Below are 26,519 nucleotides of genomic sequence, written 5' to 3' on the forward strand. Positions count from 1 at the left end.
TTTACAGATTGAATTAGAGCTAAAAGAAGAATGAATAATGAAAGAATAAATATTTATTGATTAAAAACATATTTTAAGTATAAAAAGATAATTACAATTCGTTCTTTATTTACAGTGGCTACAAAAAGTATTCATACATACTCTTATACTCCAATGAAATGTTGTTTTATGAGGTTTAATATTTCATTTAAAATTTCTGTAGCTAGTACTAAATGAAGCTATGGATGAAACTATTATCATGAAAGTACTACTAGATGATACTAAATCTAATTAATTAGTATATAGATACTATAATAAATACAATGGTGTACAAATACTTTCTTTAATCACTGTGCTTTTAAGATTCGCTCTTGTTTACTCTTCAACTGCTATACGGCAAAGACTTGTTTTATTTTTACGGTTATTAACAATTATAATCTATAACTTAGTCAAATTGAATAACACTCAGATCCAAGCTCCTCCTCCTATTTTTTAAATGGGATGTAACAATTTCCAGGAATTGCGATCTTTGTAGGAGATTGTAGGCAAGGGATAGTAAATTTAGCACTTTAGTTTGAACGGAAAAAGCACCGCTAGAAAACAAATCGTGGCCTAACTCTAGAACTGTGCCGAAATCACATTCATCGGCTGCGATCGTTGCTAATCGTATCACCTCATCCAGTTTAGACATTGGCATCTTCCTCGCTTCCAGTGCTGGAGCATCTTCTATTTGTTTTAACAATTTTTGTAACTCGCCTATATTACAAATAATCATTATGAATTATATATTATGAATTTATTTAATTTCTTAATATATAGTTACTTACTATTACTAACAGCCAAGTTTCTGTATCCTAATTGGGTTTTCTTATCGTACGGCACCACAATGCCAGCTTTGTGAAAAGTTCTTGCAACAGTTTCTTTTTCTCTGGCTTGCATATTTTCTGCCCTTTTTTCTAAAGTTATATTTCTTTCCTTCGCAAAGCTCTTTAACTTTTGACGCAATTGTGCTATAGGAGTTTTCTCAAATGGAGTAGCTAACTTCAATTTTTCTTCAAAATGTACACTATGTAATGTAAAATGAAAGTTACAAGTATATTTTCATAAATTTACAAATACTTTTACTACTTACTCCAGTGTACCAAATATATTTTCTGCAACAGGGTCGATTATACAATTCACAGCTGCTTTGTTCTTTGCCATAAATACAGGCTTTTCAAAGACATCGTCCCTCCAATAACCAAAATGCAAACCATCCTTGGTATTGCTTTTGATAACTGTCTGTAATGAAAACTTAGTAATTATTTAATCAGCATTATGTGATTATAAAATATTGTAAATTATAATTCTTTTACTTGAAATTCTGGTGGATCGTAATAATACCTCCAATGCCTTAACAGAGCTTCTTTATTCTCAACTTTAGCATTTATAAATCCTTTTCTGAATACATCATAAGGACCAACTAGTTGCAAATGAACAATTTTTAATGCATTCAAAGGATCTCTTTCACAAATGCTCTTACAGAATTCATAAAGCTGAAAGAAATCCTCTGGCATTTCTATAAAAAATAAGTGAGAAATAATTTCTTTTGCAGTTAATGGAAGTATTTCATCATTTTTTAAATATCTTCCATTTTCAATATCACCACCATGTAACAGTGATGCAATGGTGATTAAATCATTTGAATTTTCCACAGATTCTGTATTATTTGAATCTTCCGATTTTGCAGTAACTTCACAAGATGTATCATCATCTTCAATAATATTACTCTCCATGTTAGTTACAGCATTATGCAAATCTTTATCAGTAATTTCATCATTTGTTTTCTGTATTTTTTTCTGTGGAGAAATGCTTGATACTTGAACATTAGCTTCCTGTTTTCTTTTATTATTTATCATTTTTCGTTTTGTAATTTTTCCCTTTTTCTATACATTTTTAAATAGAAATTTATATAAAAAATTAATTTATAACATAACCAATATAATGAGATGCAGTACTTTTATATGAAACAGAAATAGAATAATTTAAAATTTATACCGTTTCTTTTGCAGGAGGATGTTTATATTTCTGGTGATGAATTGCATTTTTTTGGTAACATTTAGCTCCATATTGACAGGGAATTCGTGTGTCTTCTTTATAAGCTTTAAATTCTTTCTCTTTGTCAGACATCTTTTTTTTCGGTTAAATTTGGCACGAAAAAACTGAAAGAGAATTGTATATGTCGGAATTTCATAAATAAATTGAAGATTAAGTTAATTAAATTTATTGCGTGAATTTCATTAAATATCCTTTTACTTGAATATAGAGAAACTAAATCATAAGATTAAATATAATTACTTTTACAGGTTATGTAATACTCACTTCAATTAGATCAAATAGATACTTATTATTCTACTTAAATATAAATATTGTCTCTTTTATCCTCCATATATTTGAAATATTAAACATAAAACTACACTATAAAATCACACAAAAACTGCGTGTATAAAATTAAATACATATAATTCTCTTTATAGGTTATAACATTCTCTTTAAATTACATCAACATATTATATCATTTAAATGTATCAAAATAAAAAAGAGCTTACGGTACTTCAGATAAAAAATTAGATCAAGGTTATCACATTTGTTATTTAAAATCGTGAAATATACTTTCGAAAATGAAATTCTTAATTTTGATAGGTTATTTGGGGGCGCCACAACGAACATCTACGTGGCTCCATCGCACGGTTGAAATCTAGATTTCTTGATAATTTTCCCAAGGGAAAACGATAGTTTTCGTCCAAAAGAAATTTTCTCCGCGTCTGCCGCGTAACTCAACAATGGAGTTTATAACACGGTGTCAGTGCATTAGATTTTCAGATTTTATTTAAAATTTCATCTAGAAAACGGCAAACTTGCTAAACGTATTCATTTACTTCAAAAATTCGTCGATTGTCAGACAATAAGATTGTGAGACACTTGTTTCTCACCCACGAGAAAATGCTCGTTCTCGTATAACGATACTCGATAAGTGGTTACGTGGGTATCATAATGGTAAGTAATTTACTACGTTAAAGTCATTTATGAAAGAAATTTCCTTATTGATCATCATCGATAATGCATTTTTACATAACAATATTCCTGCAAAAATTTCTATATACATCAATAACTCTATCAGTGAGGATAGTTTAATGGTATTTTATGTATTTTGAAAATATTTATAGTATATTTCATATTTCAGATGAGGTGACACCTGGTCCTGCCATGCGGAACAGGTTAGTCACTGTTATTTTCGGCTCTCTTGTTCTGTGGGGCTTCATCACATATTTTTTGATTTCTGATGAACCAGTGAATAAAGAACGAGATACGGTAAGCCAATAAATTGACATTTGGATCTTGTGATTAAACGATAATCTTATCTTTAGGCTAAAGTATCAAATCAGATTAGTAAATTGGAAAGGAGAATAAAGCAAGAAATAGCATTGAATCAGGAACTCCTCGAAGATATCAAAGAAGATAAACAACGTAAAAGTATGTTGATGGTTCAGATAATGTTAAATTTCACTTGAAAATATGATGTCTTAATTTGTCTTTCTTTTATTTGAAATAGAAAAAGTAGATATTGTAAATACAAATGCAGATGAGAAACAAAAGGATATAAATCATGTCAATGAGGACAAGCTTCTCTTTGAAAAGGAGGAAAAGGATATTAATAATAATGATAAAAATGCACAGCAATTGCAAATAGAGCCTATGTATTCAGTAAGTATTGTAATACATTTGTCACAGTTGAGTTTTAATAATATAATTCCATGTGCTTCTTTCTTTAACAGAGTGAAGCCTCTTATAATGTTCCTATGAAGGGAAAGCTACCAAATGGATCTCCGATATTAGCAATTTTGGTGTTTTCTTGTAATCGCATTACTGTACAGAGGTGTCTTGATCAGTTGATCAAATACAGGCCCAGCATAGAACAATTTCCAATTATTGTCTCGGAAGATTGTCAACATCGACAAACTGCTGATGTTATCGCCAGATATGGAAATCAAATAGTGCACATACAAGTAGTCTATCATATTAATCTTTCTTTCTAGTGTATGAGATGACCTTAACAACATAAATATAAAATATTTTCCAGCAACCCGATCAATCGGATATCGAAGTACCTCCGAAAGAGAAGAAATTCAAAGGGTATTTCAAAATCGCACGCCATTATGGATGGGCTCTTAATTATGTATTCTTTCAACTTAGATATGATACTGTGATAATAGTTGAAGGTAATTTATTTTGTATTTATAATTATATCTTGATTGTATTAAGTTACTTTGTTAAAATTCAATTACTTTATTTAGATGATTTGGACATAGCCCCAGATTTTTTTGAATATTTTTTGGGCACATATCCTCTATTAGTATCTGATAATTCTCTATGGTGTGTGTCTGCGTGGAATGATAATGGTAAAGCTGGTTTGGTCGACGACAATGCAGCAGATGTATTATATAGAACAGACTTTTTCCCTGGATTAGGCTGGATGTTAACGCGTCAATTATGGACTGAACTTTCACCGAAATGGCCGAAATCGTAAGTAGAAATTTTATTTAAAGAACTTTTATTTAAAATCGGTAGACTGATTGATTTATTTTAATAGATATTGGGATGATTGGATAAGACAACCTGAACAACGTCGAAATAGAGCCTGTATTCGACCAGAAATATCTAGAACTAGAACGTTTGGCAAGACGGGAGTGAGCAAGTATGTACTTAAATTAATAGAAACATATTCTGTTAATTTAAATTTAATCTGTATGTTATTTGCAGTGGAATGTTCTATGAAAGGCATTTAAAGTATATCAAGCTGAACACAGAATTTGTGCATTTCACAAAAATGAACTTAACTTACTTACTAAAAGTAAGAAAAAGTAAATTTTAATAGCGTTTAATAATAGCTTAATTCTAAGATTGTGTAAGGTATATAAAATTAAAAAGAAAATTTATCTTTATTTTAAATAAATCTTTCAGGACAATTATGATATAAATTTCGTCAATGAAGTGTACCAATCAACGGTAGTGAGTTTTTCTGAATTGAAAAGCGGAAAAGTTGTGGCACCTGGCGCCGTACGAATTCCTTATTATTCTAGACAAGCGTACAAAAACACTGCCAAGCAGTTTGGATTAATGGATGATTTCAGGGTACTACACTATTCCTAAATTATGAAATAGATTGTAGTATTGTTCATAATATAGCATGATAATTAGACTGCGAATATTTATGAAGATTTATATTTCTATAAATATAGTTAAAAAGCTGGAATCTAGGTGGAAAATTATTTTTGCTACTAAATATATAAAATACTCAAAGTAGATTATATTCTTTAAAGAGAAATGCTTTGAGCATTTTATGTATTATTATATTATATTCTCTATTAGGAGAGAATATTGTACTTTCGGTATTTTATATATTTTTATATATTACATGCATTCTGTACATTGTTGCAGCTTTATATTCCTCATAAATACATAAAAATTCGTAGTTTAGTGATAATAAAATGACTCATGTATTAATGTTTACAATGGATTTGATATTCATAATTTTATGTAGAGTGGTGTACCAAGGACTGGCTATCGTGGAGTGGTCACGTTCTTTTACAAGGGACGACGAGTACATTTAGCGCCCAGTGCAAACTGGAATGGTTATGACACAACATGGAGCTAACAAAAGATTCGATATTACATCCCCCTTTTTAGACTTAAACGACTAATTGCTTCCATAAGATCGTTCGTTGAAATCGAATGAATATTTTAACTACATTGAAAACACATGACACACGAACGTTTATTAGTTATAAGTGTTGCCAGTCGAATTTGTGTCAACGAATTCATCAAGGATTAACGGCTGCTTGTAATTTTTCTTATAGAAAATTTCTCAGCGAAATTTGGGTAAATATTGTTACGTAATAAGAGATTTGCATAGTGCCTCAAAACTCATACCCACCGTTTGTACACAAAGTGCAATGTAGATCATGGTATACGGGAAGTCTACTTCGAGTATAAACGTAAAAGTGAAAATAGCGTTCCAGAATATCATGTCTATGGAGTATTGTATACCGAATTGTAAAACGACTGATAAAAAAGATTTGGATTATTCGTGTAATTTGGCTTTACTTGTATTAATTCGCTTCCATTTTTTTCTTTCGTTTTATCTAGTCTAAGTATAAATGGGATAATTCGTTTGAATAGATTTAATAATTCCTATTTTCTTCCAGTAATATTTTAAGGTTTCTGAACCTTTATGTAATTCAGTGGGATTTCCTATTCCACCTATTTGGAAATCATTATTATGTAGATCCGTGTTGCACGAATAACCTAAAGTCTTTTCATTGTGTACATAATGTTTATATTATATCAGGTGTATATAATTTGAAAAGAAACCAATGTTTCAGCTGAATTCATTCTTGTTGCTTACTTCCGGGACGCGTAAAGAATTTTGTATGTTACTATCAAGTAATAATTGAAAAGTCAAGAAGGTATGACTTCATTGAATTATTTCCGGTATTATTTAAAAAGATTTCAGTGAAGCATATACAAATGTAAAATAAATAAATTCCGTATTTTAATTTCTTTATCGTATAATAACAAGCAAATGTTCTATTAATAATAAAAAGATCATATGCAAGCACTGATATTGATGTTTACTTTTATTTTTTTATTTTATTAAATATGTTTGATAGTTCATAATTTACTTCATTTTCGACGCATTTATGTTGCTTGCAAGCATTTATTCACAATCTCATGCAGAACAAATACAAGCCAATTATATGACAATATTCATTCTCCTAAACTTGTAGTGTATTTAGACTACAAAACTTGCAATTATATTAAATAACATTAACGATTGAAACCACTATGTCCACCGTATCTTGGAGGGGAATACGGTGGAGTAGGTAGCTGAGGTACTGCATCTGGAAATTGTCGTTTTTCCTGTGGTGGTTTTGGTCTTGGTGAATCATGTACTTTTGCTTCGCAAAAATATCCAAAAGGTGGTCGTTCTAATTTTAAGTTTTTTAACATACAATCATCAAATACCTGTCTGGTCTTACTGCAACTAATAATTATTGAATTATGTTACAACTTGATAAAAACAAATTTATCTTTTCATATTGTAAATCATTTCTTTTTATCTTTCTCTTCTTTTAAATATTATAGTAATCAAAATTGTAAATATTCATCGTAAAATTTTTTGGTCAACGAAGGATAACAAATTTTTATATTTACATACTGTGCAAAAATTTGTATCTATATTTACATACTGTTCATCATTGCTTGCCGTTGAAGATGTGTTTATAATACAATCCACATGTGCTTGGAATTCGCTTCCACAATGTTTCTTAATGTCCTGGAATCCTTCTATCGCACACTTGGTTACATCTTTGCCTTCTTTCAGACATTTACGAGGATCTTTCAATTCATATCTACATAGCATAAATTCCTAAAATCAGGATATTGCTTCGATTAAAAATTTATTGATTCGCAACTCATATATTTATAATTAGACTGCAGATTTTTATAGGAAATTTAAAGTTGCAAAAATTTACACAACACATATAATATGCAAACATATATAAAATATTCAAAATAAAATATTTATTACGATATTTAGTACATGAAACTTTCTGTTTAGGTTTCACTTCTTCAGTTATGTTCATAAAATTATAAAAATGTATAAAAATCCACAGTTTATCCATAATAAATGATTTATCATACATTGGAAATTAGGAGTAACAATTGTTATTAATTTGCATAAACTTCATTAAGATTATATAACTTCGAAGGCGCTTCGAATCGCACAACTTTGTGCGATTAATATCAAACATTATTGTACTTTATAATAAATGAAAGGGGAAAAAGAAACACGTACATTATTAAACCATTCGCATCTTTTTGCAAGAAAGACAGCAGCGGCAGCAATGTAAGGCCAACTGATATTTAATTCTTGTGTATTTAACTCTTCGTCCGAAGGGAGCTTGAAAATCTTCGAATTAGTCATACTGTATTCTACTGGATCACAGTATAATAACGAGATAAATGCCGTGTTTCATGAATTAATTGATGACAATCCTAAAAACAACAATTACAAATTCATTTCAACATATTGATACATTGATTCCTTGATGTAAAAATACAATAGATATCACTACGTAGATATTACTTAACTACTGGGTTTTCGAAGGCGGATCTGGGTGCCCTCCTCTCAATATTTAATTTTTGTTGATGTAAGTAATGGCGGTGTATTCAAAAACCTAAAAGTTAAAAATATATTATTAATCCTAGGTAACCTTTAAAGTATTTGAAGAACAGTGAAAAAAGACCCTTTAGAAACGTTGACTAATATTTCAAACATATACATTTTTCTTTGAGTTACCAGCGACCATACAGTGTCAGAAATGCGTTATTTTAAAGTTAGAAAAAATTATCTCTACCTAACAGTGATTCTCGCGCTACTATACGTGCTACTAACATTTGGTAACAAGATACTCCGATTAAACTATACTTTCAATTAAATATAAATGAAAAAGCATTACTTAAATTTTATTGGATATATAGATATCAATTAAATTAAATGCTCTATCATTATTGATTGCAGATTTTTTTGCATTTATAGAAAATTTGAAGTTACATTACAGGAAAAGAAAAAATACATAAAATATTGAAAATATAATATTCGTTCTGATATACAAGTTGTTTGATAGATCTTACCAAAGTTTTATTTGTTATAAAAATACGGATTGGCATAAAAATCCGCAGTCTAATTATATATTATACATTTTATACTCGATAGAATACATTATTTTATTATATGGAAAAACAGGTAAATAATATTATAGAAAGATATTTATGAATATGATTGCGCGTTCTTCTATTTTAAAGATATGTTTTCATCGAAAAGATGATAATGATAATGCTGTAATTGATCTTTAACGAAGTTGCTAAATTACGTACCAGAGAAAGTTGAACACCACTGCAGTAGTTATTCTGTCATGGTGGCAGTGTTCTTTTGTGTTCCGTTAAAAATGAAATTTTTCTGCATTTTAGAGATTATAAAGACATTCTAAATAATAAATTCTGTAAATATCGTGCTCAATAATAATCTACAACCATGAGTGATAAAAGGCAACAAAATTTATCGGTACGTACTCGTAGGACAATATATATATTTATGATGATTTTAAGATACCCATTTTTCGGAGTATTTAAGTTTAGTATTAAGAAAAACAAATTTAAATCTATTAAGTTTAAGATTTTGAATAAACATGCTCCATTTACTATCTTTTTAAACTAATTTTTACAAAATTCCATTATTGTTAAATAAAGATTCTATTTTACAGAAAGAAGAAATAGCAAAACAGTTTATGTTGCCAGAGAGAAAAAGCAAAATTGCTACTTTATTGAAACAGGATGGACAAGCATATTGTATCTGCAGAAGTTCTGATAGCTCACGTTTTATGATGTAAAGTGTAAACATAAATTATTCATTGTTTATCACCTAATGCAAATCAATGCTGAATGAAATTTATATTAATTTCAGAGGATGCGATGCATGTGAAGAATGGTATCATGGTGACTGCATAAATATAACAGAGAAAGATGCCAAGCATATAAAACAGTTCTTTTGTATTGTAGGAATTACTTATTTTTAGTGAGCCATTTGTATTAGGTTGTACTAATTGAATATATTTTTAGCGTTGCAGAGAAGAGGATCCGACTCTAATAACACGTTACAAACCTCGAAGAACAGATCAAGAAGATCGTAAATACAAGAAGCATAAAGAGAAAGAAAGGGCACATCGATACGAGTATGATGCACCTTGGGATCCTACAGCAGTAAAGAAATCGTCTAAACGTTGTGGAGAATGTACAGGTTGCGTGAGAACAGAAAATTGTGGAAAATGCGATGCATGCAGGTAATCATAATGAATATAAACAAAAAATCTCTTAACCACTTCTATCCTCACTAATAATCATTTAATTTTTAGACATTTAAAAAAATTTGGGCCATCAGTTAGATTGAAGCTCAGATGTATACAGAGAACTTGCAGAGTGTTAGGTGATCCATTAAAACCATCAAAGAGCTTCAACAAAAGCTCAAAATTTATTAAGAAACGGAAAAGAGACTCTAGTAATGAAAGGAATGAACATTTGGAAGTACCACGACATTGTTATGGACCCGCTTGTACGAAACAATCTCGACCAGGTAGTAAATATTGCTCAGACGAGTGTGGCTTGAAATTAGCCACTAACAGAATTTACCAAGTGCTACCTCAACGGATTCAAGAATGGTCATTGACGCCATGTATAGCAGAGCAGAATAATAGAAGACAATTAGAAACAGTTAGGAAACAGCAGCAAGACGTTCGAAGAATACTTCAGGAGTTGGATAAGAGGCACGCAGAGTTGGACAGAATTATCGAACGCGCCAAGCACGCGATGATTGATCCTCAGACAGAAGTGGATGACAACGACGACACAGAAATGAGCATGTATTGCATTACTTGCGGCCATGAGATTCATTCGAGGACTGCTATCAAGCATATGGAAAAGTGTTTCAATAAGGTATTATCATAACTCAAGGAATACATAGTGCGTACTACAGAGCTAAAAAGAAATCTTGCTTATGATCCAGCATTGCTACATTGTTTTATTTGTATGTACATTACCATGTATAAGTATATTGATACTTGGTGATATCAAAAGATTGATAGTTTTATTATATTTTCAACATTGTGATAGAAGAATGTTTTTCTAATTCTTTACTTTACTTCTTAATTTAATTCTTTACTTCTTACCATAATGGATCAAATATCCTGTTAAATTGAAACTGAAACAAGGAATATAACTGCATCAATCAAGTTCCATATTTATCTCTAATATAAAGCCGACACATCCTAAAATCTCTAAAATCATTCTAAGACCTCTACAACTTTTTTTCAGCTCCATACAATCTACCCTTTGATCTTTTTATTAAATTATATGTATTTATTTTTCAGTACGAATCTCAAGCATCCTTCGGTTCAATCTTCAAAACTCGTATTGAAGGACAAGTAATGTTCTGTGACTTTTACAATCCTGTGAATCGAACTTATTGCAAAAGGTTAAGGGTTCTTTGCCCTGAACACTGCAAAGATCCAAAGATTAGTGAAACCGAAGTGTGTGGTTGTCCGTTGGTTACAAACGTGTTTGACACGACTGGTGAATTTTGTCGAGCGCCGAAGAAGAGCTGCGTGAAGCATTACGTCTGGGAGAAGTTGAGACGAGCAGAAATTGACATGGAGAGGGTGAGACAATGGTTGAAAATAGACGAACTTGTCGAACAGGAAAGACAAATTAGAGCGAATATGGCTACTCGGGCTGGTGTCTTGGCTTTAATGCTTCATTCTACATATAATCATGAATTAATGGAACAAATGACGCAAGAACAAAATAGAGAACAGCTAGAAGCTATGGAAGAGGAACTGCAGCGAAGGTACGGCTTACTCCAAAAGGAGCACACCGCAGAATAATGATTGTTCTTGCTATAAATGGTGTCTTGTAGCTGATGGTATGTTGAATTTTATAACATATCTCCATGATGTGTTCAATATCGTATTTATAATAATATATTGTACAGAGTAATATTATTAATAGCGAAAAATAGGAACGTATAACGTTTAACAAATAAGATTCGTGGTTAGGAATGATCTAGAATAAATGATAAATTTGTAAAATTGTTATTGTTAAGAATTATGAAAAAAATCTTCTTGGATGAATTGAAGAAATATGATTACTCGATTATTGAGATTTAATTGAGAATGAAATTATTCATAACGAAAAGAAAAAGATTATTAGAAATTATTGTTAGAAATATAAAAGATCGAGATATTCGGTTCAATGAAATTTTTGCAATAATAATATTATAGTTGACTCGCTTAATAATAAAATTAACGATTTACAAGTTAGAGAATCAAAGGGCGTATAGTTACAAAAAAAGAAGCTGCAGAAAAAAATAGAAAAATTGCCTCTGGATCGACTTTGTATAATTGTGTATTTCTCTTTATTTATAACGTTCAATTAAACTTTTGTAAATTCAAATTTATAATATAATTTTTCATTATCTATTTTAGTGTTCACAATATATCATTTCACATTATATGATTGCACATGTGAAACAAATCAATAACTCGTTATATGAAACATAATTCCAACGTTTCTAAAATTTACCACACTTTAACTTCAATAAATATATTACTTGCTTAATTTTAACCAGTTAAGTTCCGACTCGTCGCTAGAAAGGATACTCTCTCAAAATACTTCTGAATTACAACAAGTTTCCAATCATAACACAGGATATTACATTTCTGGCACAATACAACTCTTCAGTTTTTATTACTGCATGTATATACATATAGATATATATGTATATATATTCTGAATATCAGTAATGCATACATATTCTGAACACACATATATATATATTTATATATATATATATATATATATATATATATGTATATATATTTATACATGTCACATCTTTCCTTCGTATCTTTTTATGCTGCTTGGTATGTTTTTGAGGCAAACTGTGAGAATTAAAACACACTCTCTCTCGTTTTCTCTGGGCATCTGTATCGGCAATAACCCATTGACAATGGAATAAACTTCGAATATCCTCCAAAAACGCTTTGGATGAAACTCGCTATAAATAACTAGCTTAATATATTTAATGTTTTGCCAAGTGTTGCGCTCAATATAGTTGCAAAAAACAATCTGCGTAACTCCTAGGATTCGTACTTGGGAATGAAGGCTTATTTACCAAAAAATTTAGTTCTTTTTATAATTTCATTCACCACTTTCTTCTTCATTTTTTTATTTTCTTATGTCATTTATCAGTAAATTAGTATTATAACAGTGTCCAATGTCTCCTCACTATATGTATACGCATTTAGTATTCTTTTAAATGATCTATGAGTTAACTTTATCTTTTTTCTCTTGTTTCCTTTCTTATCCTTTTTTTTTTTGTTCTTTTTCCTTTCCTTTACACGTAAAGACATGCACGCACTTTTTTTTTCATGAACTTACTCGCAAACTGAATGTGCATTTTCCGACACACTGTCATTATCCGCCACCGGCTTTCGTGATCGGCGAAACGGCGATCGATAGCCTGGAAATTCAGTAAATTGAGAAAACGATGGAAATATAATCAATGTATACGTACGTATTTTTGTTCTTTTCTGTTTTACTTTATAATCTTTCAGCTCTGAGCGCGCGCACGACGTAGCTAGGATTTTCTTTTTACGTATAATTTATAAACGACGAGACACAACTAAGCTGCCGAAAGAAATCGTCTCTTCCGCTAGCTCAATGGTATTATTATTATTATTACTTTTTTTGTATACTTTTTAATATTCTTTTTTTTCTCTTTTGTCTTTCTAATTACTCTTGACGATCGTCGAGACTTGGTCCCAACCGCAATGGTGAGTTTTCTCGTGTCGCTCTGGATCCATTAATAACTAGATTGCGGATGTTTATGCAAATTCATATCTTTCTAAATATGAATAAAGAAATGGAACTTAAAATAGACACTTGTTCCGTTTTCTAGATATCATTACTAGACTGCGGATTTCTATACATAATATTTTCTGAACATATGCAACTGGAGAAATGTAACCTAAGTGAAAATTTATTTCATCTACTAAATACAATAAATACTCTACTTTGGATATTTTATAGATTTTTACATATTATATGTACTCTGTGCATTTCTACACCTTTAAATTTGCTATAAATGCATAAAAATTCGCAATCTAATCATAATTTTGATGCTTTCACTTTGAATATATTACATGTTCTTGCATGCTATATACATTGTGTGCATTTTTCCAACCTTAAATTTTTCATAAATGCATAAAAATCCGCAGTCTGCTAATAACGATCGATCATGGACTCGAAATTCCAGCCGTTTCTCGGTCCTCACGACGGAAGCCGCATTCTTTTCAAACATTTTTCTGACGAAATTATGCGAATCTGTAATTTTTTTCGAAAATGTTTAAATACATATATTTAAATATATATGTTTAACCCTCAACTGGTATCGTTGCAGTAGAATACATTCTTATTTGTCAAGTATTTTAATTTGTTTAAACATTTATGTCTGAGGCGATAAAAATAATTAATGATACTTTTTCTCGAATAAATTTATATTTTAATATTGAGTACCGTAACTTATAGTCACCTATATTACCCAAGGATAACAGTTAAGAGCTATATTAAATTAAAAATAAAAAATTAAGCGACCAAATTTGCCGCGTGTATGGTTTATGTAACAAATTCGTTTGTCGTTTGGTATTAAATTTCGAATCTCTTCCATTAAATAATTTAAAGTATGTAAAAATATACATATTAGAATTTTTTAACAAAGCAAAACAAATTTTAAGTTAGATAATCTATTTCCAAAGGATAATGGAACACAATTTACTTAATAGATCTATACATGTATATGTATAATTAACCTAACTTATCTTCAGAAGATAATAGAGCAAAATTTAATTAAAATCTAGTAGTTAAAAATGAATCTTACGTAATTAAAAATGAAAAAGTAACGATTTTTAGCGAAAGAACTTATTACACAACATAATAAATTAAAAATTAATAATTATCGTCATTTATGACATATAGAATTTCGACTTCTGCATTTGAGATTTCGACAACTTCGATTTTGTTCTTCGTTCGAATCCGTACCAAATTTGGAAAACGATCATAACCTATAAAAGAATCGATTTTGTTTTCTGTATTTCTTTAGTTAATTACTTGTTTATTTTTCAAAAGGATAATCATGGAAAGCGATTCGAAGGATAGTCGACGTTTCAAAAAGAGTACAGCTAGGTCCGATCGATCGACAATCGATTTGTTCGCGATCGATAATCGGACGCGAAAACGGCGGGAGATGGATGCAGAGAACAATGATTGTTTGCCTAATGGCTGCAAAGATAATGACGAAGGCGCGACAGTGTCGGCGAAATTGAACAGTTTACAGAGGTTATCCTTTCTTTTTTGTATATATCTCGTAAATAATCTTGTACTTTAATTACTGAAATGAGACGACAAGATTTTCTTTTCTAAACAACGGGGCGGGAATAAACGTCGCTAGATGTGTAAAATATAATTATTCGATAGATCCGCATAGTTTTTTTTTTAAATACAAGTTTCGACGCGTCTAAAGTAGCTCTTTTTTTCAACTTTTTTCTCTTTTTTTCCCTCAAGAAAGTTCGTCACGGTTCTATGGGATCCTTCTTTCCCTCTTAACACGAAGAAGAAAATTCGCCGCTGCTTCGAGCGCGATAACGATCGATCCAGCAGTAAGATATTGCAGCACTCGTACGTATCACTGGTATCGATCTTTCAAATCGTCTCGCATCGTTCACTCTCTCTTTTTTTGTTTATTGCTTATAGTACAAGGACGCGATTAACGCTATTCAACTTTTTTTATTTTTCCTTTTTTTTACGTCATTAGACGTGAAATCGACCTCTCCGACAGCATGAGTCGAGTTTTACCAACCTCTTTTTAATTCTTTCTACAAAAAATTCATGTACAGTGAAAGCTGGATAAGTGTGCGGCACGATATACTCCGTATTTCGTCATTATCCCTCCCTCTCTCGAATTTCTTTCTTTTTCTTTTTTACTGTCTTTTTTGAAGTTTGGTCTCGACCAATAGATCAGCATTTTTCAACCAATGTACCGCGAGAGTTTTGAAAACATGCAATATCTAATTATTTAGTCAGGGGCACTGACCTCTTCTCCTTTAGAGTATCAAATAAAGATATGCTGACAGCCAAAACAATAGTCGCCCAGTGTGAATGTCCTGTCTTGAACCAAATATAATATATCCTTTGGTGTTCTGCAGAATTTTACTAATTAATTTATTCCTTAGTATTAGTTTGTTGAGAATTAGATAAAAGAGGTTGAAAATTGTTGCAATGGAAAATACATCCCTCTATTAGATAAGTGCAAGTTCGTGTTTCTTTTTTTCGAACACTTATTCAACTTTAACTGTATCATATTGGAAAAGTCCTAATAATTAAGTTACGGTAGGTATGTTTTTTAGGTTAAAAGGAAAGGAAATAGATAATCAGTAGAGGAAAGAAAATCTCGATGCACGGTGTCTGGAGATGCATAACGCGATTATTATCGAACAATGGCGGAGCGTAAAATCAAGAGAAATTACAGTGTACGTTAAATGCCATTACGAAAGTGTCAACATCCGGCGTCTCGATACCGCAGGCAGTGGCACGTTTCGATTCTATACGATAGACCGGAGATACCAGATTCGAAAACAGAATTTTTGTGGCTATGCAACCATCGATCGACAGAAATTCTCCCAACTATTTGAAAATACTCAGCACATTTCCTTCTTTTCTCTCTTCTTCTTTCAGTACATCGTGAAATGATATTACAAATGGTACAGTATTAGCAATATTACCACGTGAATTCGTAATTCGAAATTTTCGTTTGCGCATGGGCCACAAATCTCTTTCTCCAACAAGATTAATTCTTTCGCAAACCAATATCAATCAATATCTATTGTGAAGTCGATATTGGGAGTCAATTATCATTATCATCATCATCGTCGTCGTCGTTATTATCACTAATATTATTATTATTATTATTGATTCAACAAGGACAGAAGACAACGGTTAACAATAAATTCTGTGTAAGAATATTTAAATGCCGCAAAAGGATTAACCTTGCAATCTGGAAATACCGACGGAAACAATTTGATCGGCGATGGGGACGACGATCTCCGGTTTAGTCAAATCTACGAGAAAGTTTGCGTCACGGGCCACCGGAAGTCGCCCCCCCCCCTCTCGCTGTTCCTCTAACTCTCTGATACAGTGATAAATAAACCACGGATTTTTATGCAATTATAAGAAATTTAAAGATACAAAAATGCATAGAATGTATAGAATGTATAGTATAAAGAAGTATATCTAATATCCAAGGTATAATAGCCTTTATAACATTTAATAAGTAAAAGAAATTTCTGTCTAGGTCCTACTCATTTAATTGTATCTTTTGAACATATGAATTTGCATAAAAATCCGCTGTCTAGTGATTAGGTTTACTTTACAAGGATATACAAGTGTTTTCTGGCTACTCGTCTCCACCGAGTTCCTTTAAACAAAAACGAACAAAATCATCGGATTGCTTGATCAATCTATAGGACCATTATCATGATCGTGATCTAACCAATAATAATATATATTTACAACAAAAACAAAAGACATAAATATGTAAAAAGATTGAAAAAAGGAAAAAAATACTATAAAAAGTAAGTAAATGATTGAGAATTATTTTATACGCCAAACATAACCTATACATATAAGAAAAATTTTGAGCATGATAAATGCCCCTAGAGATCGATGACCGATTAATTCGAGGCGCGAGAATACTATTGTATGTATATATATAGTATATATATAGCATATATATATAGTATATTTACATCGTTAGATGAAGACAGCTCGATCTCGTTACAGGATCGATAATCAGTTCGAAGCACGAGATGGGAAACGACGTTTACGGATCGATGCAATATCATACCGCTGCACGAACATGATTTTTCTCACTTTCATCGTGTCGGTTAAGTTCACACTTTATATTCTATCCTCTTCTTCTTTTATTCATCCTCTTCTGTCTTTTATTCCATCTTCTTTTCTTCTTGCTCGTAGCAACGTCGAAAGGAAACACAAAAGGTATAGAGACGTCCCCGGAGCAGAGTGGCCGATTTTACAAGGATTCGCACCGGTGACGATCGTCGCGAGGTATATACAAGGACAGTTTCTCTTTCACCAACTTCGATGCTACGAGAACTCAACTATATATTTTGTCTCAAGAATGGCCTCGAATAAAACCTTACACACGAGCAGCTTCTATGCCGGAATATCAAGCTGACCACAGTCAGCTGACCATATTTTTCTCTTCTCGTACTTTTATCTCCCCGTGGAATCGTTCGTCCCCCCCCCCCCTACCTTACTCTTCTCATAAACACGCGACTCGTCCGATAACATCGGTCTGTATCGAGAGAGGACAGCATTTTTGCTCGTTTCATTTTATAACAATACTTTTTACTCTCATTCTGTATTGGATATCGAAACTACACGATTTGTTCCTCCTTTTTTTTTTTGCTTTCCGTGTACGACATTAGTTTTTTTATACTCTACACAATCTTAAATAGTCGCGAAATGCGTTTAAATATAGAGTACAGAGTAAGAACAATCGGAGCGTATAAAGATGCTTAATGCAGTTTAGGGACGGGACAAGAGTGACGAGTCGAGTTTCGTTCATCTTCTATTTTTTTGCATTTTTTTTCATCGTTTTTATCTCGGTATTTTTTGTTCTTTTCGAGTTCCACTCGGATGATCGTGCGATCTCGACGGCGGGCAAGAAGAACGTAAAAAGGTATACAACGAGGATGACAATAGGGTGAGAAAACGGCAATAACGAGAACGGTGATCCGAGCATGCAGAAACTTCGATAACAGCAAGATATCGATAACCTGTATGTGTGTGTGTGTATTTTTTTCCATTTCTCATTGATTCTCGATTTTTTCGTATCTTTTTTTTAAGAGGATGTTCAATGCCCATTTTTAACGACTACCGTAATTATAACAATCGACACTAACATTTTTTCGTCGTTTGGCTTTATCTTTTTTAATCTCCCGCTGTTGCGGATTTTCCAAATTTATGGAATTAATTGCGGGCAATATTTTCACCATTCGTAAGACGCGATCGTGTCTATCAAAGTCTGCGTGAAATTAGTAGCGATCATTCCTTTCCCTTTTTTCCCTTTCTTTGTTTAAGGATAAGTTTCCATGAAATATGTTATTCTGTTTCCATTTTCGTTCTTTATATTTCTAAGTTTTGACTAAAAAAATCAAAAGACAGAGAAAGTAGAGACAATACACATAGGCGTGCATGAGTATCAGTGGCAAGGATAAGAAAACTAGAGCTGGAGACATAGAGGAGCGAATAAAATTAGACAGCACACAGAGGTAACAGTCAGAGTGATAGAAACGGATTGTAAAAACCAAGTAAACAGAAATAAAGATGGAAACTTAACGATAATAATAATAATAATAATAATTTTAACGATAATAATAATAGTAATAAAAAAATTCATGGTAGATATCAATATTGGTTTTCTTTCTTTTTTACAGAAAAAGATTAGAAACAATTGTGAGGGGGAGGATGACGATGTAGGTGACTAATCATGAGACAAACATAGTACACGATGACGGCGAGGACGACGACGACGACGTCGACGACGATAGCATCGTTGTATATATATATATACGTATATGTGTGTGTACCGTTTACAGATATCCATAAGAATAGCGCGTCTTTATAACTGGCAGTGTAAGGCATAGAGTGCTTAAGACTAGAATACGGTGCATGTAAATAGGCCTTGTAAAGCCTTTTCATCTTTTTTTTCACTTTTTTCTCTCTTTCGAAACTAAGTCCTATGATTTATTTTTTTCATTTTCCAAACGGACCTACGAAAAAATTTGTCCGCGTGAACGCAACACGACGAATTAACGAGCTTCCGTGACTCGAGCGCGCGCAAAAAGCAAATCACCGTCGTTCCCCGTATACAAGAGGAATATCCATCGTCCATCTTTGCTTTCGCGTTTCCCCCGCCATACCCCTCCGCCCGCGCTCTTTTTTTTAACATCAGCACACACACACACATCGAACGAACTTTTTAGAAAGCTACATGTACATATTTCAAACGAATATATATATATATATATATATATATATATATATATATATATATATATTAAATATACATGTATATAATGTCCATATATACATATATATTATAAGCATATATATATCGGCTACTGACTTCATGGAGACTTGGTAAACACACATTACGCTTTTCTTATTATTTTTTCCCCATTTTTCTTCTTATTTGGCAGCAGTTCCCATAATGTAGTTCTTTTCCTATCTTTCTTTCTCAGTTAACTAAAAACGCATAATGTATTATACTCGGTTTGGAGTGAATATCGATTATCGATATTAATTGTAATCCAATGGCGCGAGAATACTGATTTTTGCATTAACGAAAAAAAGTTTGTCCCTCTAGCGACGTACACGATTATCGATCCGTGCTGTCGAAGATCGCGGGCACAATCGAACAGCATCGGACAATGGAGGTGTCATTCGAGATATATATATATATATATCGATCAGAATTTCGACCGATGGTCGATACACGCACACTTCGTTCTCGATTGAAATCGATAGGTCCTGAGAATAATTACAGTATAGCCACGTGAAGTAAAATTAGGAAAGAGGAAAATATGTAAACGTTTAAAAAAAAATAAGTGAATACATATGCGTGTTAGATTCGCGGCGAATTTCAAAACTGCATGGCCAGACACGTTCTTTTATGTTGTTCATATATATATATATATGCATATATAAATATATACGCATGCTTCGGCGAGCAGAGAACACAAAAAAAGGTGTCTCGTTGAAAAAACGTGTTTAATAATTCTTTCTCTTTTTTGGGTGGATCGTAGCTATATATTTATTACTAAAAGTACATGCAGGTTTTCGTACCGTGGCGTGATTAACGTCTTTACTATCAGGATCTTTGTATCGATTTAAGCGTAATAATGGCAATGTCGTGGCATTCGTTTCCCATTTGTTCAACCTTTTTTGGTTTCCCCATTTTTTACTTTCGTTATAATATTCTTACTGTTAATCTCCCATTTCTTTCAATTACGCGGACGTAACAAAGAAGAATCGGTGCGACAAATTATCTTTTTTTTATTCCTTCACCTCATTTCCCTTTTGCGATTTTTTTTCGCTTTTCTTCTTTCTTATCCATCATGAAATCTCGTTTTACACACGAAGTAAGGCTAAAAGACAATGCGCAGTTCTTTTTATATTTTTCCATTTTTTTTCTTAAACTTTGTTTTTCGGTAAGGCACCCCCAGTGCTGAGTATATTCACGGAAGTATTTAGCAATACAAACTAGTGACTAGATCATGTTTAAGTCACGCGAGGAAGAGAGACAAAGATAGCAGCGGATATAACAAAGAACAGAGAAAGAAGAAAACAAGAAGAACAATAGTACAGTGAATACGTATTGTGCGAGGCAGAAATAGAAAGAGAGATTAGGAAGGGAAACGATAGATAGGAGCAAAAAGAAGCCAATGAAAAACAGAATGACGTACGACGAAGGGAGCGAAGAAAAGTCAAGAGTAGGAAATAGACCAACAGCGACACGAGACTCCTAACAAAAAGAAAGGAAAATCCGTTTTCCCAGCAGACGCGATCTTAAGCGAGTCCCATGTCGCGTCGATGGAAACAGTTTCTTTCAAGCTAACTTTGTTCGTTTTCGTATTTCTTCCCCTGTTCTCTCCACCTCTGCTACAATTTCATGCGGTGCAATTTTATTATAGGAGAAAAGAATGAAAAAAAAGGAAAAAGTACCACGTAATATCGTAGGAGAGGGGGGCGATGGGACGAAAACGACGTAACAAAGAATGAAACGGATGAAACTGAAAAAAAAAGACCGAATATTCGGTGAGAGAAAGTGATAGATGCGCAGAGAGCGAGGGAAATAAGGAAAAATGAAGGAAACGTAAGTAACAACTAAACAGAGGAAAGGCAGTGGTGCGTTACTTTGGTATTTTATAATTGGTGTTTCGCACGGATCAACTGAGATGTCCGCGGCAACGTATCGTGGGCAGAAGGTCATCGTCATCGTGTTTTTATATCTTCCATTTCATAGCTTTTTTCCTTCTCTTCTCCCAGACTGAACACGGCATGACCGACATACGATAAAATCGTCCGTTCTACTAAAATCGACCGCCGATAACAAAGCACGAACAGAGAGAGAAAATGACGAGGACCTAACTCGCGAACACGATTTTTTTTTATTGTTTCATTCGACTTCGTTTGACTAGGTTAGGAATACGATCCCCTTTCTTCCTTTGTTGTCCAGGAAGATCAATGCACACGATTTTCGTCCTGTTTTTTTCTTTTTTTTTTCCAAACGCGCTGGCCACGAGAAAAACAAGGATGAGGATGATCAATTTTTCGTCGTGTTTTACACATCGTCAGAGAGGATCGAACATAACACACAGCTTGATGAAGACTGTCGTCGTCGTGATGGCTGCTGAGATCCACGCCATACTTCTCCTGTTCTAAACGGCGGTTTCAGTGTGACTGTGACTCGACAGCCTTTCCACGTCTATCTCGGGTATGGTCAGCTCGTCTGGGTTGTTGTCGGCGTATTCGATGCTGCTCGTCTGCGAGAGCCGCTTACTTAAGGACGACTGTTTTCTCAGTACCTCCGCCAATGTAGTGGTGCTGTGCTCGCTCGTGTAGCGCGCGTCTAGGCCCTGCCGAAATGCGTTCACTACGCGGATCTGTAACCGGAAACCTTTCTGTCAATACAGAGCCTTCGTATCCCTGGCTATGCCACGAGCTTTGGGAGAAATACACCGTTAGATAAATCCACTTAGGTAATCGAGGTTGATCCTCTATCCCATTATACCCATCGACATTCTTTTCGTTTCTCCTTTGTGCTTTCAATCCTAACAAATTTCCTTTATTTCGTTTGAATCTGAGAAGAAAACCAGTAAGAGTACTTACAAAATCAAATGATCCCTAATAACACTAATTTCCCCTAGATTTAAGTTTGTATTCTTTTTTTCCAGAAGATCAACGATACCACTTCTTCCTTGGATTTTGAGACATCGAATGTCGAGGGGAAAAATGCATGTGGCTCAAAAGCAACAGTAAGTGACCAACGCTGGAAAGCAGGATTTTTTTAACAAGTCACGGGAACAAGTAGTGTCTAGATATTTTTTAGTTAAGTCGTTCTTTGACGGATATGATGATCAACCTCCGCAGAAACAGATTAGGGAACAGTTATGTAGATATATATAAATATAATTATGTGTATGTATAAAGAGACAGAAAGCAGCGGCCACACGAATTACTAGAAGAACTAGCGGGGCGTTGATACCCTGCACGGCAAGGCAATAGTTAGACAACAGAATCTGAAGAGCGACGTCGATGGTATCCAGAAATCACAGATTAAAATACTTCCTTAGTAACAGATTAATCTGCTCAGAAAATTTTCTTAATCTAACTTTTTCTTTCTCCTTATTTTCCCTGTTTCTTCCAACAGAATAATTAATTCCACGACCCATAGACGTCAGCACCTCAAATTATACTTGCAATGTCACGCAACACCACATGCACCTGTCGATCGTGGAGTCCTCCACTGTATCTCGTTTCCATATTCCATTTTGGTAACAAGATCGACTACTGCTTCAGACAACGCGCGATCATCGATGCAGGAAGCGGATATGCGAGGCTGAAAAGCGTCTTCACCTCCAGCTTACGTTAAGCGTAATCTCAACTATGTCTATATCAGAGATCCCTCTGTTTGAAAAAAGTGGCAAAAAAAAAAAACAAAAATCGTTGAGTCCTTTATAAAGCTATTCTAAACAAAGCCAACACAGATACTACGTTTTTGGCAAAAAACACACTGTCCAAAAGTATACGCGTCTTGAGGCTGGTAGGACGCTTTTAATACCAATATAGCGATAGAAAAAAAAGAAAGAAAATTGGAATTCCACGCATATACACTTGCATCGTTTGGTGAGCTGTAATACAGCGTGACAGATTGCATACTGCAAGAACTTAGCATGCATTGGCGTAGTATCACGTAACCGATGAACATTGCTATATCCAAATTAGCCAAAAAATTTACCCCCGGATGGAAAAAGAACAACCCCCATCTGAAAACACTCGCGAGAGGTAACTTGTTTATTTTATTATTTTTCTCGATATAAATATATCACAATATATTCTATATATATATATATATACATATATATATATATATATATATATATATAACAGTAATACCAAATATATATATATACATAGAATAAATCTCTCTTTCTTTTTTTTCTTCCTTCCTTTCTTGCATTTTCATGGAGGTGGCAGGAAAATGTGTCGCGTTAATGATTCACTGTGTATATTATAATTCATTTTTTCAAGATTCTCTTTTTTCTTAAATCATTTCTGATTGCTTTTTTTTATTGTTGTTTGACAGAAAACATTGAGGGAATACTTACACGATGCGCCGTGGAGAGAGGTCCCCTAACCAGGCAGACAGTCAGACTCTTTAACCTGGTCGAATATCCGGTTTAGATAATGTGTTTCTCTGGTACTTTAAACATGCATGCTATACCACGCAATGCGCTCTGCTGATCAACGATTCTCCCCTCCACAGGGAGACAACGATCATCCCATTGAATTAGTGTTTTTCAGTTCGTCATTTTTCTTTTTTTTCGACTTTTCAGTTCTAAGCAGCTCACAGGTCAGTACACATGGTCTGGTGATTCCCCGCTTCACGAACGAAGCGTCTGCCCTCTTTACTCTCATTACTGAATTACGTAGACGCCCGCTCATAATTATATATAGAGAGAGACACGCTAGTAAGGTTAAATTTACCCTTTTTGAAGTTGGTACAAAAATAGCAGTGAGATAAGAAGAAGATTAATTCTTGTCTCTTTTTGATTGTTGCAAAAGCTTGAAGGAATTGGTATGTTGGTAAAGTACGCAAACTTATCGACAGCTGATAAGTAATGACGAAATGGAGGGAAGTCGCATCAATCGTGCCGCTAAGATCAGCCAGAGTGTACAAACTTATTACAAAACAGAGAGAGAAGGTGAATGGTGGCAAAGAGAAGTAAAGAAGGATCTTTCAATCAGTTCAAAAAGAAACCGTAACACGTCTTTGAAGATCATCAGAGAGGTACTAAAATCAACCATATATCGCTCGATTACATTATAAATTATTCAACAAAAAAAAAAAAAAAAAAAAAAAGAAGATATTAATTGACCCTGAATTGGAGAATTATTTATGAGCTAACAAAAATTCTATCTGATACTCTACAAAGGTGAATCTTCGTTTCTCTATTTTGACGATCGATCGGTATCGAGTATCCAGAGAAAAAAATAATTCTTTGTATAATTCGACTGTAGAAACTATCTTGTAAGCTAATCATAGCGTTAAACTTTCAGAAAAAGAGTCATTTTTAAGGATCCTTCACAGGACAGCCAACTTGCATGAATAAAGATATCCAGTATTGCAAAGGAGTACATACAAATCGCACACCGCTTTGCCAGGGACTGTAATTTGAAAGATTTGTGGATCTGTGTTCTATACATAACGACCGGAAATACGTTCACTTAGGAAAAATGTAATTATATTAAATGTACTATAAAACACGTGGTATAGTCGTAATGCATGGAACATTAATAACGTGCCTGCGAACACGACGTGGATCGTGTGAATAAAAGTATGGATCATGAAAAAATGTGAATGTGTTATGTAATAGTACATTGACTTTCGTTTGAAAGTTTCTATTGGCCAACTTCTGCGGCCATATTGTAAGCGACACTTGAAGTTAATATTCGATCGAAGTACATTGGTTCAGTCAACTTTATCATAGTGACCATTTTCTGTAAACAAAATAGTAGAATCGACAAAAGAGATGATGAAGTTACGCGAACCACGTCGTATCATAAATGCAATCAAAGGTATGGTACTATTTGCTTGCATGTAAGCATAGTTAGCCGACAGGTCAGCAAAATGTTTGCGAAGTACAAAGAAGATGAGCCCTTGAGGTTATCAGGGCAGCAAATGGTACTGATTAAATAGCAGATGTTTAATTCAGATCTATTCAAAAGGATGGACAAATGTCCTGTAAAATTAGGGAAAATATCCCTGTCAAGCAATAAAAGAAAGATCTAGATCAAGCTATGTCCATTATCAATGAATGTCGCAACAAAGAATTTCATTTGGATGAAAAATTTCCGATTATATTTGATTATCTCATTTTCATAAATATTTTAGTAATTTTTAATAAATTTGTTTGTTACTAAAAGCAAATTCTAAAATATTATTTTAGATCTTACTAGATCTTGTTTCCAGAGAATATTTAGTAGTATTTCAAATGTAATAATGTTCATAGTTCTAGCTATTTCTGGTATATTAATGAATTGTATTTTTATCTTAGGTTTATTAAATATTGTCTTTTATCGAAACGAGAAAGACCGATTGATTTATCGCAATTTCTATAATTTTCGAAGACATGGAAAAAAACAGGGTAAAATCGTGAAATACGAAGTAACAGAGCGCAAAAATGCAGCGTGCCACTGAAAAGGTTAAGAGGAATTCTTTGTTATCGATCTATCGATAAGCAATAGTAAGTTCTCGACACCAGTGGTGATCTCTGATGGAACTCTTTTCACAAAATATAGTGATATTTTGTGAAATCCCCAAAATTATAATAGTATCTTAGTGATAATAGTTTTAGTAACAATTATTTTTTCATGTAAATAGTATTTAACGTGCGTAGTGATTAACAAAGTTGTCATTAGTTAATTTAAAATAAAGCTATTGCTATATATATTTACTATAATGA

The 26,519-nt window shown here is 33.0% G+C and overlaps 5 protein-coding genes and 1 long non-coding RNA gene across 11 annotated transcripts in view; 3 read left to right on the plus strand and 3 right to left on the minus strand.

Annotated features, from left to right (window-relative positions):
* Positions 1–68: 68 nt before the first annotated feature.
* Positions 69–2,701, minus strand: Hpf1 (Histone PARylation factor 1). The gene is made up of 6 exons (XM_069130377.1): positions 2,568–2,701; positions 2,017–2,180; positions 1,335–1,904; positions 1,112–1,260; positions 807–1,045; positions 69–735 (listed from the first exon to the last, which is right to left on the minus strand). The coding sequence occupies exons 2-6, from the start codon at positions 2,146–2,148 to the stop codon at positions 425–427; spliced, it is 1,401 nt and encodes a 466-aa protein (XP_068986478.1). The 5' UTR covers positions 2,149–2,180; positions 2,568–2,701; the 3' UTR covers positions 69–424.
* A 55-nt stretch (positions 2,702–2,756) lies between these two features.
* Mgat1 (alpha-1,3-mannosyl-glycoprotein 2-beta-N-acetylglucosaminyltransferase) lies at positions 2,757–7,057 on the plus strand. The gene is made up of 11 exons (XM_069130376.1): positions 2,757–3,015; positions 3,203–3,330; positions 3,387–3,492; positions 3,572–3,723; positions 3,795–4,025; positions 4,100–4,238; positions 4,314–4,542; positions 4,610–4,714; positions 4,780–4,870; positions 4,981–5,151; positions 5,561–7,057. The coding sequence occupies exons 2-11, from the start codon at positions 3,226–3,228 to the stop codon at positions 5,672–5,674; spliced, it is 1,443 nt and encodes a 480-aa protein (XP_068986477.1). The 5' UTR covers positions 2,757–3,015; positions 3,203–3,225; the 3' UTR covers positions 5,675–7,057.
* On the minus strand, positions 6,714–8,296 carry ND-19 (NADH dehydrogenase [ubiquinone] 1 alpha subcomplex subunit 8). The gene is made up of 4 exons (XM_069130379.1): positions 8,168–8,296; positions 7,877–8,076; positions 7,269–7,447; positions 6,714–7,063 (listed from the first exon to the last, which is right to left on the minus strand). The coding sequence occupies exons 2-4, from the start codon at positions 8,003–8,005 to the stop codon at positions 6,847–6,849; spliced, it is 525 nt and encodes a 174-aa protein (XP_068986480.1). The 5' UTR covers positions 8,006–8,076; positions 8,168–8,296; the 3' UTR covers positions 6,714–6,846.
* A 644-nt stretch (positions 8,297–8,940) lies between these two features.
* LOC138188500 (CXXC-type zinc finger protein 1) lies at positions 8,941–12,110 on the plus strand. Its single transcript, XM_069130375.1, has 6 exons — positions 8,941–9,145; positions 9,345–9,466; positions 9,545–9,635; positions 9,700–9,920; positions 9,993–10,569; positions 11,004–12,110. Exons 1-6 carry the CDS (start codon positions 9,116–9,118, stop codon positions 11,514–11,516), a joined length of 1,554 nt encoding a protein of 517 aa, XP_068986476.1. The 5' UTR covers positions 8,941–9,115; the 3' UTR covers positions 11,517–12,110.
* Positions 12,111–13,200: 1,090 nt separating this feature from the next.
* The window catches only part of PMCA (plasma membrane calcium-transporting ATPase 3), an 88,606-nt gene continuing 75,287 nt past the window's right edge, over positions 13,201–26,519 (minus strand). For 3 of the 6 annotated variants that reach the window (XM_069130324.1, XM_069130322.1, XM_069130323.1), the window contains one exon: positions 13,201–22,436. In XM_069130324.1, coding sequence (XP_068986425.1) covers positions 22,212–22,436 — 225 coding nt within the window. In that variant the 3' untranslated portion in view covers positions 13,201–22,211. The remainder of the gene's footprint in view (positions 22,437–26,519) is intronic. The other 3 variants (XM_069130329.1, XM_069130327.1, XM_069130331.1) reach the window with 2 other exon arrangements.
* On the plus strand, positions 23,208–24,919 carry LOC138188508 (uncharacterized). The gene is made up of 2 exons (XR_011175520.1): positions 23,208–23,838; positions 24,140–24,919. It is a non-coding gene; the product is annotated as an uncharacterized LOC138188508 (long non-coding RNA).

The sequence above is a fragment of the Bombus flavifrons genome, chromosome 16, assembly GCF_040668555.2.
Source record: "Bombus flavifrons isolate JBK064 chromosome 16, iyBomFlav1_principal, whole genome shotgun sequence".
NCBI classification, from domain to species: Eukaryota; Metazoa; Arthropoda; class Insecta; order Hymenoptera; family Apidae; genus Bombus; species Bombus flavifrons.

Excerpts from the sequence above, each read along its gene's own strand:
- Hpf1 (XM_069130377.1), bottom strand. The coding sequence starts at position 2,148 with ATGTCTGACAAAGAGAAAGAATTTAAAGCTTATAAAGAAGACACACGA. Across the intron at positions 1,905-2,016 it reads ATCCTCCTGCAAAAGAAACG|AAAAAGGGAAAAATTACAAA; the intron begins GTATAAATTTTA and ends AAAAATGTATAG. Across the intron at positions 736-806 it reads AAACTTGGCTGTTAGTAATA|GCGAGTTACAAAAATTGTTA; the intron begins GTAAGTAACTAT and ends TTTGTAATATAG.
- Mgat1 (XM_069130376.1), top strand. The coding sequence starts at position 3,226 with ATGCGGAACAGGTTAGTCACTGTTATTTTCGGCTCTCTTGTTCTGTGG. Across the intron at positions 3,724-3,794 it reads AAATAGAGCCTATGTATTCA|AGTGAAGCCTCTTATAATGT; the intron begins GTAAGTATTGTA and ends TTTCTTTAACAG. Across the intron at positions 5,152-5,560 it reads GATTAATGGATGATTTCAGG|AGTGGTGTACCAAGGACTGG; the intron begins GTACTACACTAT and ends AATTTTATGTAG.
- ND-19 (XM_069130379.1), bottom strand. The coding sequence starts at position 8,005 with ATGACTAATTCGAAGATTTTCAAGCTCCCTTCGGACGAAGAGTTAAAT. Across the intron at positions 7,448-7,876 it reads GATGCGAATGGTTTAATAAT|GAATTTATGCTATGTAGATA; the intron begins GTACGTGTTTCT and ends TCCTGATTTTAG. Across the intron at positions 7,064-7,268 it reads ACGGCAAGCAATGATGAACA|TTGCAGTAAGACCAGACAGG; the intron begins GTATGTAAATAT and ends AATAATTATTAG.
- LOC138188500 (XM_069130375.1), top strand. The coding sequence starts at position 9,116 with ATGAGTGATAAAAGGCAACAAAATTTATCG. Across the intron at positions 9,921-9,992 it reads GGAAAATGCGATGCATGCAG|ACATTTAAAAAAATTTGGGC; the intron begins GTAATCATAATG and ends TTTAATTTTTAG. Across the intron at positions 10,570-11,003 it reads TGGAAAAGTGTTTCAATAAG|TACGAATCTCAAGCATCCTT; the intron begins GTATTATCATAA and ends TTTATTTTTCAG.